Source organism: Lithobates pipiens, unplaced genomic scaffold, assembly GCF_037356315.1.
Source record: "Lithobates pipiens isolate NorthernLeopardFrog02 unplaced genomic scaffold, aLitPip1_a1.2 Scaffold_13, whole genome shotgun sequence".
NCBI classification, from domain to species: domain Eukaryota; kingdom Metazoa; phylum Chordata; class Amphibia; order Anura; family Ranidae; genus Lithobates; species Lithobates pipiens.
The window spans coordinates 461720193-461734203 of NW_027507718.1; the positions used below are offsets into that span (position 1 = coordinate 461720193).

The 14011-nt window shown below is 40.7% G+C and overlaps 1 protein-coding gene across 5 annotated transcripts in view; it reads left to right on the forward strand.

Annotated features, from left to right (window-relative positions):
* The window catches only part of TBC1D14 (TBC1 domain family member 14), a 199422-nt gene that overhangs the window by 143021 nt on the left and 42390 nt on the right, over positions 1-14011 (forward strand). For all 5 annotated transcript variants that reach the window (XM_077477824.1, XM_077477825.1, XM_077477826.1 and 2 more), the window contains 2 exons: positions 2410-2528; positions 6180-6262. In XM_077477824.1, coding sequence (XP_077333950.1) covers positions 2410-2528; positions 6180-6262 — 202 coding nt within the window. The remainder of the gene's footprint in view (positions 1-2409; positions 2529-6179; positions 6263-14011) is intronic.

The following is a 14011-nucleotide window of genomic DNA, read 5'->3' on the forward strand; positions in this document are numbered from 1 at the left end:
TTTTTTTTTTTTTTGTGATAGACCAACACAAAGTGGCAGATAATTGTGAATTAGATGGAAAATTATAAATGTTTTTCAATTTTTTACAAATAAATATCTGAAAAGTGTGCCATGCATTTGTATTCAGCCCCCTTAAAATCTGATACCCCTAACTAAAATCTAGTGGAACCAATTGCCACCTCCTCCCTTTTTCTTCATCTCCATGACATAGGGGGAGGTATTCTGTAGTAATCAGATGACTGGGAACAATGCTTACTGGTAACCCTGCAACACATGCAAAGAACACAGATATTCTCTCAGTGATGCTCAGCCTGTTAAAAGTGCAGCTGAGTTTCCTGCCCAGCTGCTTGGCCTTGCACTTAGGCAGGTGCCGTGGCTGGCAGCACTGTGCTTGGTGACGTTGAGCCTTCATCTTAATCACTGAAGAAGCTTGGCTGCTGCTCCTGCCTGTGTTTTTACCAAGCTAAGTGTTACTGAGCTGCACTGAGGATAGAGTGACCGGTATGGATGCTCTGCCTCACAGCCGTACCCCACCATGCTGCCTGGGGTATCCTCTTCAATTGGCCTCAGGGGTAGGACAACCCTGTTCGCTGCTGTGAGCAACAAATCAAATTTGTTTGTTTCATATTTACACCATCCAAGAAGCCCACTATTTACAATATGCCCGCTATTTACTTCACCCAAGAAGCCCACTTTTTACACCACCAAAAAGCCCACTATTTGCTTCACCCAAGAAGCTTGCCATTTGCTTCACCCAAGAAGCTTGCCATTTGCTTCACCCAAGAAGCTCGCCATTTTTTTGTATTCTATCATAGCAAACTGTATACCAAATATTTCTTTTGTATGTTATACATTTTGTTTCTTAAACGAGCCCCTTTTCTTAACCATAAGGGCTTGTGTGCATTGGTCAGTGTTAGACAGGCCCAAAGCTGTAGCCAGAAAAATTGGACATGCTGCATTTAGACGCTTCACATTACAAAATAAAGCAATTTGTCCTCTGCTTTGGTATTAAAAAGGAACAGCAAAGTCTTTAAAAAAAAAAATGTCCACACAAGTGCGTTTTAACCTGTGTAAAATGCAACATAGTTGGTGTGAACTCTGCCTTACTTAAACTAGCCTGCCCAGTTTTGTAGAAGGCCTTGGATATGTTAGAAGTACCCAGAGAGTAATGTGTACCACTGTGATAGAGGAATTACGTGCCATGCTGTAAAGGGCTCTGTTCTATCTAATGCCCCTTATTTAATTAAAAATGAAGTCAATTTGTTTTATTTTCTATTATATTAGTACTAGTACTAGTAATATATTAGTATATTACTTAGTGTGTTTAACAGCAGTGTATTAAAACCAGCTAGTCAATTACAGCCAACCAAAGACTAAAACGATTTCCTCTCAGACATGATTTATGCATTAAGCCCAAACTGATTCTCGTGCCAACCATAAGATTTTTAAATTAAGATATGACATGTATGTTTAAGCGGAACTAAAGTTTGCTATACTCTCCTCCCCCTCCAGGAGCTCCCTTCCTTGTGCCATCTTCACCCAGTCTTCATCTGGGATGGGCATCTTCAGCCACTGTGATTGACCAGCCTGTGAATGACTGAACTCCTGTACATGTGCGCAGGAATAGATTCATCCTGGCACAAAGGCAAATGTACACTGAGCTGTTCTTGCTCATTATTATATTCCATACGAAGCTTGTGAGCAGGAAGGCAAGATGCTTTTATTATGGAAGAGGCATTGTGTACTTTTAAAAAAACATAAAAAATGAAAAGCTAAATTTTGATTTTTAAATGTATGCGGTCCTCATGAATAAACTGATTTGTTACTGTACACTTTCTTCTGTTGGATATACCATTGAAAGTGTTTTTGTTATTTTAGTTTGATAAATCAAAAATAAAAAAACCTTAACCATATAACATTCAGAACTGCCCTGTGCACACTTGTCTTTTCCCAAGAAATCGAATTAGCGCCATGTTAGAGAATGGCATAAATGGTGGGTTAGAGCAGTGTTGCAGAAAAGAAAAACTGGGTAGGATTCACACCATTCAGTCTAAAAAAAATAAAAAATAAAAAAAAATGCTTTGTGATGCCAACCCACAACAAGACCTGAATGCATTGCTGGCAGATCAACAGATGGTTTCTGTACTTTTCAGGGATAGAACATGGGGGAAGAAGAATGTATTCCAGATCTCCAAATCTACCATATAGATTTATTATTTTTTTTTTTTTGCATTTTGTCTTGACATCCTAAATGTTTTCAATATTCTAGCAAATATTTAGTTCCACGTAGTTGTAAATATGATCATACAGCATTCTGTGGCTCTGTGTTTTCTGTTTATGATTAAAAAAAAGTACATACTCCCATCGAGCAGCAATGACTACAATCACTTTTGTGTATCTTCTTACCAGGAATATGAAGAGAGAGTAGGACGAGCTTCAAAGTCTCCTTCTCCAAAGCAGAATGTGAGGAAAAGTTTGGTGTTTGAGCCACTGTCCACCACAGCTCTGATCCTGGAAGACCGACCAGCGTAAGTCTTTTTTATTTTCTACTTTTTCCAACAGTTATTAGGGTTATTGTTGGCAAATATTCCTCTTCCTCCCTTTTTTTTATTTATTTGCTAAATGGCATTTTGGCCATTTTTAATAGACCATACCATTTTGTAGCATGGTACAGAAGGGAACTGTTGCGTAAACTGCAAGGTTTAGCAGGGTTGGTACGATTGTTTTATCTTCCGAGATGTTACATTGCAGGAAGACTTTGTGAGAATAAAGGTAAAATATCTATTCCGTGGGATACAGCTGTCCTGGGGGGGGGAATGGGGACATAAGTTCCTTTACTTCCACCGCACTAGGCTCTTTAGGTAAGGCCCAACAAAGGGCGCTTACAAGTGTTAGTGTTAGTCTGCTGGGAAAAATTGGGGAATCCGCGTAGATACAAGGGTGTGATATCTGGGGGAACTAGCTAATGGGGTATATGGGGACAGGAGGGGGTGGTGGGTAATTCTGGTCACGTGGTTGGCTATAGTGAATATTTTGTGTATGTAGTTGTGGTAATTTGGAGAGAGGGGGGTCATTGAGTGGGTCAGAGGTTATGGGAGAGGCTCTGGGGAGGACTTTGGAGACCAAGGCATCCCAACATGTACTGTGTACATCTGTAAGTATCTGCAAAGGTTAGGTGACAATCTACCGGGTGTCTAGGTAGCAGGTGTTCAAGTATCGGATAAGCAGTGTGTTTGCATTTGCCAACCAATGGCTTATGGTAGGTCTGGCTTAGATGGTTAGAGAGGAGAGAACATTATATGTTGGTATGTTGAAGTGTATTTCAGAAGATGCCACCTGGCCCAGGTATAGAGAAAGCAGACTCTTATCTTTATGTGAGCTAATTCTTCATGGTGTAGATTGAAATAATTCAGTATAGCCACTTCCGAGTAAAAGGTGGGTGTTGTGACTTTTTCACTACTGGGTAATTAGGGATTTTTGCTGCATTAAGCGTGTGGTATACATGAATGTGTGGTATGTGGTAATTAAGTGTGGTATACATGAATGTTTATGGTATATCATGGTCATAGTTGTGTGGTTTACCGTAATAAGAATGGGGTTTGGTAAAAAGGGTAATGAGATGTCAGTTATTCATAATATTATAGTAATATGTGGACAAGGGTGCCCTTCAGTTTAACATCTCCATCGCTTACTTGGGATATCTATTGATTATGTGATGTAGCACTGTGGGGGTTCAGTACCAAATGAGACTTGAGTTCATTTGTCTCCTGAATGTTCACGTTAATGGGTCATTTTAACGATATGTTGCTGATTTGCCCATTCTTCAGCTGTAAAGTTTTAAATAAGTTCACCTTCACCCTCACCTTCCCATTCCCAGGAATAGGATGGATCCTTAGATGTTGATTGGGTCATACCAGAAGATACTATTGCTGTCAAGTGGGGGTTTGGGTCTAGTGAGGAACATAGGGTCTCAAATGATGTGAGGGTGCATGGGTATGGTTGTCTATGTATTGTGGTTGGTTCAAAAAGTGTCTTATTTGAAAATATGTCCAGTTTGGCATTGGACAATTTTCCTTTAGGCTCCCTTTAGGCCTGAGCATATCGTTTTTAGGCGCAAAGTCCTGCGTTTTTTTTTGCCATAATTTTGTACAGGTCAAATGGTCACCAACATAAAAAGAAGAAAAACGCCTGTTATCTGCCTAAAAAGAAGCTCCAGAACTTGTTTGAGCTTCAGGCGTTTTGGAGTGGAGATGTGAACCATTTCCATATAAAATAACTGATTTTTTTTTTTTTTTTTTTCCCTCCAGCGTTGAGTAGCTTCAGGCTTCACGCTACAAAACACTCAGGTGTGAATGGGGCCTTAGTGTGTTGGGGTAATTTAGATCTTGAAATGCATCTTTTTCCAAGAATGTTCTAGCCCTAAGTTCAGGAGCTGAATGGCATCAAATGTTGGTAAATATTATGCTCTAAAGGCAGAAGTTGGGAAAGGTAGACTTTATTCTTGGTTCTTTTTAATTATGTTTTAATGTTTTTAGATGGTGTGATCATAGACAACTTTGCTCCCTTATTATCGCTCCAACATCTTAAGTGTTTGTCCAGATTTTGCTCTTTATTCATGCCCACCTTTCTAGAGAAAGTCTCAGCAATATTTTTTCTTCTACTTGTATTGAGAAACGACATTACTCCCTGCAACAACATAAGGCTTGTAAAATTCTTGCAGGGGCAACTGCTAGGAGCTCAGTCGCTATTAATGTAGGCATGCCTCCAAAATGAATTCATCCAACAGCCTCTTCCCTACACTGTGTACAGACCGCATTGGGGATCAAAGCGGCAGCACTGTTTTGAAGGGGATGCTCAATCAGCCAGTGTTTTTCTGTACTAGTAATGTTTTTTAATTGAAGAAGACCTGGGGAAGTGTTTGTAGTGCAGCAGCAAAGAACTGAATGTGACCCTCCACCTCAGATTTTAAAGGGTAACTGTACTTTTGTATACTGCTGCATAAGTCTCCCAGCTGGACTTTGTTTTTTTGTTTTGCACATACTAATCTTCATTCGTTCCTATGGAAGGACAATCACTTTTGCATTCCAAGATATGACAGCCTCACCATAGGAATGCATAGAGACTCCCCTTATATGCAAAAGAAATGCCTGCCCAGAAGACTATTGCAGCAGCAGATAGCAGCTTCCTAGACCGGAACACGGGAACGGTCTAGGAGGAGCTGGAATTTTGGGGGTTTTAGGAAATGGCTATGAAGTGGGTTAGGGGGGATTTAAAGTAAAACTGTATGAAACTTAATAGGGTAGTCTTTGTCTTGGTAAATAAACCTTCGTACATTGTTTATTGCTACACAGTTAAATTTTTGTCAAACATATTTTTTATTTACTAGCAGGTAAGATACAGTAGGCTTCATTTATCATAGTTTGTGTTTTTATAAGAGCTGCTTTCTGCAATACCCATAGTGGTCAATTTGATTCTCCCTTTCAATCTCACCCTGTGGTATGGAAGAAGGAAAGGGGGAATATAGTTGCTGTTAGCAACACAGATTGAGAGTTCGTGAGGCACAGAGAAAAATGATATACTGTATTAGGTAAATTTTATATCTGGCTTCCTGGGCCTCTGAACGGGGCATTGATTTATAACATTCATCTTCCATCACTGACTGCAGCTCTACAAACTGGAATTTACATTTACCACTGAAGGATATGATGTTGTGAATTTTTGATGGATTTATGAACATAGATTGGATTGCTGGGATGTATTCGTGTATGTGACTGGGTTTTATGATGAGGAAAAATTGCTAGTACCCGAGCAGACTGCTTGTTTAGAATGCTGTTGGCTTGCACAGTACATTGCAGTTGTTGGTTAATACTATGTCCTAGTGCTCTGCTATAAATCACTAACTTTATTACTTCCAACATCATCCCCTTTATCGAATCTAAATATTATAGCAATGTGTTTATAATTTGTTTTGTTTAGTGGTTAGTCCTTGACAATCTTCGTTTTATGCCATGTATGATGGTGTTGGGTTCCTAGCCTTCACTAAGTGGTAGTTCTGTCACTCTAATATGGTTACTTATTGTATATACTGTTGAGTCATTATCAGGTAGGTATGAACATAATCGCACGTCAGTATTTTGAGACCTACCTAGGGTAACCAAGCATAATTTTGACTTCTATAGAAACCTTCCAGCCAAACCAGCAGAGGAAGCCCAGAAGCACCGACAGGAGTATGAGGAGATGGTGGCCCAAGCCAAGAGACGAGGTAACTTGCCAAGAAAATGTCAGTCTACCCTATTCTGCTTATCACTTTACCTGTTAGAATTGTACCAGACGTACTGTAACCCAAAGTAAGAGTTGCATAGACCTAGTGCACATGCATTATGAAAGCAAGTCAGATGCAGATAAAGGCCTAGTATTCGTCAGTGTGAGATTGATTTGAGACGAATGAGGTACATGTTTGGAATCTATTCACAATGACTTTTCTGGGGAAATGAAGCAACTATAAAAACAAGTGTACACGGCTCTATTAAATCCAACTCGAAATTCAAACACTGCATTCCACATCTTTGTAAAGAATGCTTTACAAACCAAATCAGCAGCAGAGCTCCAAAGCTCATTTACACTGGACTTTACTTGTTCAGGTATACACGCAGCAGCTAGTCCTAAAGATACAATCCAGCCCTACATAGACACCTTAGATTTTAATTGATTTGAGGGATGCTGCCTATCTGGATGTAGCTGTAAGGCATTGGACCTTATGAGATGTTAGTCCTCCATGGTTAAGAGTGACATTTTTGGCGCTCGCTAGCTCTGGTAAGCTTTTCATAATAAGACACCCCTAAGGGGGAAACTTGGGTAGAATCCAAGTGTTGAAGAAGCAATACATGCGTCACACAAATGGTCTTGAAGTCAAAATTCATTTTTAATGAGTGAATGCCGACCTTCACCCTTAAAAATAACTCTGCTCCTCTCCAACATCACACACATTGCGGATTCTGTTCCGTGCCCCCTCCCCCCCCCCCCCCCCCCCAAATCTCAAATCACCTAGGCGAATGTCAGTGCCCTGTTGCCTCATGGGATATGTAATGTGCATATCCCAAGAGTCAAGGGGAACACTACTGTTATTCCATTCACTAAAGAGGAGATGGGCCTAGTGCCCAAACCCAAAGAGTCAGCAGCCTCCAGATGGGATCCCAGAAGAAGATGGTGGTGAGGGTGATGTTTTATTTATTATTTTATAATTCAGTAAAACTGGCCAGTGCATTTTGGGGGACTGTGCACTTCCCATACAGACCATATTGTACAGATCCTATATTTTTTTTTTGTGCGCTTTAACACTAATGAAGCTTGAGTGCCTTATATTCATATCAAATATTCAGATTGTTGCATAAAGATTCTTGCATAGCTACTGAGGTTTGATGTTTTGTCCGTATTCGTTTGATGTGAATACATGTTGCAGTTCATTTCATGGTGCTCATTAACAAATTTATCATAACATTCGTGTAAAGACAAAGTAGTTGTTTAACAGTGAATGTATGAAAATAATTAAGGTCTGTTGGCTGAAGATGGAAGGAACAGAATTTTGAGACTCTGCCACTCAGTGCTACATTACCACATGCCAACCACGAAACACTGGCCTGACTTTCCACACCAGACTTTGGTGGAATCCTTGACCACATATTGGGTATCCCCCATCTAATAATTACTGTATCTCCAGGTCATGCATAGTACATCACGATAAACAAGCGATTATAAGCTCCACAAGCAGGGCCCTCCTATTCCATCTGTATTGAACTGTGTTCTAATTGTACTGTCCCCCTTTATATTGTAAAGCACTGCACAAACTGTTGGCCCTATATAAATCCTGTATAATAACAGAATAAGTAATGTGGCATACTTGGAGTATATAACATCTGGGACTGCTCTACATGACAAAATAACTTAATATATTAATAATAAAAAATCTATATTATTGGCCAGAAAAGAAAGGGTCACAGTAAAAAATTGCAATGTTCCTAATAGCGTTGCACCAATACTGATACTAAGCATTTGTGCAAATGCTCCGATATTAAAACCAATACCTTCAAGTCCACAGACTGTAAGACCTGGTTCACATATGTGCAAATTGGATTTGTTTTGAATCTCCTCTGATTCACATGATGTGAACTTGCAGCCTTTTCAATGGAGCTTGTTCACATATGTGCAGGCTGGCCGCACTCATTTTTAAAGAGTCCAGTCTGGCATGGTTTTGGTGCGATTTCCATTGTCCTATAGTTTGACAATTTGCACCTGAACCACTGAACAAAGTTGCACCAGAGGGGGCTACTGTCAAAACCGGACTGCACGTATATGAACTCGGTATAACTGCTGCCGTTATGGAAAAAGATGAAGGATAATGTTGCAGCAGTGTGAGACGTTACATCCAGACGGCAGAAGCTTTGGCAGGTGCTCTACTGCTACACCACTGGAGCAGAGGCAGGTGGGCTTGGCGTTGTGTATAAAAAAAATTAAAAAATTAATGCATCCAAGGGCAAAATAGATGGTGGTAATTGGTATCAGCGAGTACTTGAGAAAGTATCTGTACTCGTACGTGGTCATAAAAACTGGTATCGGTGCATCCCTAGTTCCTCACGTTGCTGATCAGTTGAGAAATGCTCCTTCTACATTGGTGGTCAGTAAGGAAGAGACACTTTTTTTTTTTTTTTTTCAATTTGTGGTCTTTGGGAGAATGGCCCCCTTCACTGGTGGTCAGTAGAAGGGTTCCATTCACTAGTGGTCAGTGGGGGAAAATGCACCTTTAGTTGATGGTCAGTGGGTGGAATGCCCCTTACATTGGTGGTCGGTGAAAAGAGAGCCCCCGTTGTAGATATCTAAAAAGATTATCAATGTCATTAATTACTTACCGCAGAGTCAGAAATTGCTGATTGCTCAAGGTGCCCCTAGAAAACATTGGAGGAACTGTAGTTGAAAAAGTTCTATGTGATTCCTGTTCACACAATGGATTCACTGAGCATTACAGTATGAAGCCCTGCAGACTTTTATGTAGCTGCCCATGTTTTATTCATACCTATAAGAGGTCTAGCAGGGGAAACTTACTGGATGCTATATGCTGCTATGGAGAAGCACTAAGTTCCTTAATGTGTGGACACAACAGATTGAATGTTAGTGTAATGTAGCTGATATTTATTAGTGCTGCTTGTCATTGACTGCTTCCTTGTTCTAAATGATATACAGCACAATTATGCTTCCTGATCTCATTATTCATACCCACAAAGAGGAGAGAGGTCAGTGTTTACATTTCATTAAGAACTCCCAACACCAATGCTAGGTAATGGAAGACCTTTCCTAAAGGCAAATCTGATCGCCTTTTTTTTTACAGTTTTTGTCAATGAGAATGTAATTAGCTGAAACCTTAATTAAATTCACAGAAATAGATTTTGGGTCACACAGCCCTTGTATTGACCTCCATTTTCTTAATCTTCCCTCTTGTTCGCTGCAGCAATCGCTCAGTGTGTGCCTTTAATAAGACTGAGCAGTACAAAAGGCACCATAGTATGACCACACTGCCCATTGAATTCTTTAATCTGATAGACCTGGCCAAATACTCTCTTTAGAAATACGATGTGTCATTACATCTCTATCAAATCTTTATGCCCGTGCTAGGATTATATGTGCCAAATCTGATAAACTTTGAAAAATAAACTATTTCATTTTAATGTGTGGTCTCCTTGTGACTGAATCTATATGAATAAATGATTAAGTGTTTTGACGGGCTGCTGCTCTAATAAGGTACAAAACCTTTAAAACCAAACATGACAATGAAGTGCACTACCTAGTCTATTAAATACAGTGCCTTGCAAAAGTATTCACCCCCTTGGCTTTTTGCCTAGTTTGTTACATTACAGCCTTTAGTTAAATGTTTTTTTTTTTTTTTTTATCTGAATTATATGTGCTGGATCAGAACACAATAGTCTAAGTAAAATTAGAAAAATATGCACAAAACAGTTTTTCAGAAATAAAAAACTGATAATTGGCATGTCCGTATGTATTCACCCCCTTTTTTTTTTTTATGAAGCCCATAAAAAAGCTCTGGTGCTACCAATTACCTTCAGAAGTCACATAATTAATGAAATTATGTCCACCTGCATGCAAACTGTGTCACATGATCTGTCATCAGGCCCGGATTTTCTCCCTTTGCCGCTCCAAGGCTGGGTCCTTCAATGGCACACACACACACACACACACACACACACACACACACACACACACACACACACACACACACACACACACACGTGACCATTCTCGCCCTTTTTCGATGACTGCTACACTAGATCAATTAAAAGCGTATATCTCCACACACGAGAACACTGAACATAACTGGCTTTAATTGTACAGACTGAAAATACTCTGTAATGCAGAAAATGCCTTTTTAAAGATTATAGCAGTAAGAAACTCCCTACAAATTTTTAGTTCTAACTTTTCGTTTGGCAAACTCATCGATAATATCTTCGTAGGACAAAGCATTTAAAAGTTCTGACTCAATGGCAAGTAAAGCTAAACTGTTCAGTCTTTCATGACCCAAAGATGATCTTAAACGCTGCCACTGTGCCCATCATATGCTGCCACACTGCCACCATATGCTGCCAGCGTGCCCATCAAAGTTTAAAACTTTCTACTATTCCAGTTCTACACATGGTTTGTGGGAGCCAGGGGAGGAGAAAGAAGACCTACCTTGTCCTCCTGGCCAGCTCAGCTCTGAATCTGATAAATTCCTCCACACTGCTGCTGCTAGTTTCATTTGACCCCACTCCGTGCCACGGTCAGACTCCTCCTACCGAGGCCTCTGTTCCTTAATGTCCGATCAAGCTTGCAGGCAGCATAGCAAGGGGCGGGCCAGAGCGTCAGTGAAGCTCAAGGCCCTGCCCACCCGCGGCCCGCTCCTTGATCAAATAGCATCACTGGAACTGCGTGAGCGTACTGCTCATGCCGGCTGTCTGATGACTGTCTGTGACACAGTGGGGATTTTCAGCGCCGATTTGCAGGCAGTGCATGCGGTCTGTCGTTGCAGATACACACCTTTTTGAAAGGCCCCAGAGGCTGCAACAACTAAGCAAGAGGCACCACTAACCAAACACTGTCATGAAGACCAAGGAACTCCCCAAACAAGGGACAATGTTATTGAGAAGTACAAGTCAGGGTTAGGTTATAAAAAAAAAAAAAAAAAAAAAAAAATCAAAATCTTTGATCCCTAGGAGCATCATCAAATCTATCATAACCAAATGGAAAGAATGTGACACAACAGCAAACCTGCCAAGAGACAGCCACACACCAAAACTCATGCACCGGACAAGGAGGGCATTAATCAGAGTGGCAGTACAGAGACCTAAGGTAACCGTGGAGGAGCTGCAGAGTTCCACAGCAGAGACTGGAGTATCTGTACATAGGACGACAATAAGCCGTACGCTCTGTAGAATTGGGCTTTATGGCCGAGTGGCCAGAAGAAAGACATTACTTTCAGCAAATAACAAAATTGCGCGTTTTGAGTTTGCAAAAAGGCACGTGGGAAACGTACAAAACGTATGGAGGAAGGCGCTCTGGTCTGATGAGACTAAAAATGAACTTTTTGGCATCAAAGAAAATGCTCTGTCTGGTGCAAACCCAACACATCACCCAAAGAATACCATCCTCACAGAGAAACATGGTGGTGGCAGCATCATGCTGTGGGGATGTTTTTCAGCAATCGGAACTGGAAAACTGGTCAGTTGAGGGAAAAATGGATGGTGATAAATACAGGGATATTCTTGAGCAAAACCTGTACCACTCTGTGCATGAGTTGAGGCTAGGATGGAGGTTCACCTTTCAGCAGGACAATGACCCCAAACACACTGCTAAAGCAACACTTGAGTAAGGGAAAACATGTAAATGTGTTGGAATGGCCAAGTCAAAGCCTAGACCTCAATCCAATAGAAAATCTGTGGTCAAACTTAGACTGCTGTTCACAAACACAAACCATCCAACTTGAAGTAGCTGGAGCAGTTTTGCAAGGTGGAATGGGCAAAAATCCCAGTGGTAAGATGTGGCAAGCTCATAGAGACATCTCCAAAGTGACTTGGAGCTGTGATAGCCGCAAAAGGTGGCTCTACAAAGTATTGACTTTAGGGGGGTGAATAGTTCTGCACATTGACTTTCTGTTGTTTTATCCTATTTGTTGTTTTGCTTCACAATAAAAAAAATACCAAAGGGGGGTGAATACTTTTGCAAGGCACTGTATACCATCTATTAGAGTATTAAAAAAAATATATATATATATATATATATATATATATATATATATATATATATATATATATATATATATAAAAATTATATATTATAATTTCCATTGAAATAAAATGTACTCCATGTCTACGTGATGTCTTCAAGTGCAGTCTTTTAGTGCCGTCCTCTATTCCTTAAATACAATGCACATTGGCAATCCTGTGCTCCCCACCTGTGATTCCCCCTGACCAGTCTGATTTTTATAACAGTCATGCACGTTTTATTGAATGATCCTGGTATGCTGGGGTTTGTGGTCCTCCACTGTATCCTTTTGTCCTGTCTCCGGAGACCGTATCACAGGGTTATACATACACTGATGGGCACTCATAGGGGGCACTGAAGGGCTGCACTGATTTGTGACATAGATGGACACTGATGGCACTGTTGGGCATCACTGCTATAGAGGCACTGGTGGGCATTGATGGGCACTGATTGGCATATGTGGGCACACATTGGTATCATATGGGCACACAATGGGTGGCACACCTGTTGGTTATCAGTGGTGGCCATCCTTGGTGGTCCTGGCTGGGCATCTTCAGGGGGGCTGCGCTAATCCAATCAGCGCAACCCCCCCCCCCCCCCTCCCCATCAGGCGAGCAGACGATCGGCTCTCCTCTACTTGCTTCTGTCAGACGCGAGTGAGAAAAAGCCGATGCACGTTTTTTTCCTGTTTTACACCGTGATCAGACACAGCTGATCACATAGTAAAGAGCCTCTGTCAGAGGCTCTTTACCCAGATCGAAGATGCGCTGTGTCAGACTGACACGCTGCACCACAGATCGCTGCATGCCCTAGCTGCTTGTCCTGGTCATGTCATAAGACGTCCGGTCAGGATAATGGAACCAATTTTCCAATGTCATATTGTTATATGGTGGGCGGGAAGCGGTTAAACTTAATGCATTCCTTTATGTTCTGGTTCAGCAACTCAGGTTTAACCTTTGATGTTCTATATTTATTATCCTTTGGAATGCACTCAGTTTTTTTTATTTAATGTTTCTAAAGCATTCCCATTTTTCCTCTTTGTTCAAAGTTCCAAGGATATGGTCCCACTTAATATCCTGTAGCATTGAACGCAGTTAGAAAACTGCGTTCTTGTACTTTGTACCTTGTGCCATTTTTTTCTATGTTTTTTTTTTTTTTTTTTTTATGCTGAATTTAATAATCCAGTGGTCGATAGTTCCTAAGTTGTCCCGTATTTTCACATATGCAATTAGATCTGTATCCTTTGTAATTGATCTAGCAATGCATTATTTCTAGTTGGGGAATCCACCAATTGGGAAAATAAGTTGTCCTGTAAGACATTTTAAGAAATGGTGGGCCTTAAAGAGTGATCTGTCCCTTCCGCCCAGTCAGTGGGTCACTGACCACATTCTTGAAATGCCAGTCCATTTGGCCAGTTAAAGACCAATAACAAGCATGCCACCAATGAATGAAGACCTCATACTAGTTTCAGGTCTTGGGATTTAAGCCACAGAATCCACATAAAGCAAGGCAACTGGTAATTTCAGAAAGAGAGATGAGCAGTGGCTGCCTCTTTATTTCTGCCAGTACAGGTTTCCTTTATTAGCAGTCCCCAGTAATACTGTATATCCATTGCCTTCTGATCGGATTAAAATTTTGCCCCTTTGGGATCTGTCCTTGTTCATATTGTGGTGCACAGTACTACTACTTGCTCTGTATTAAGAGATTT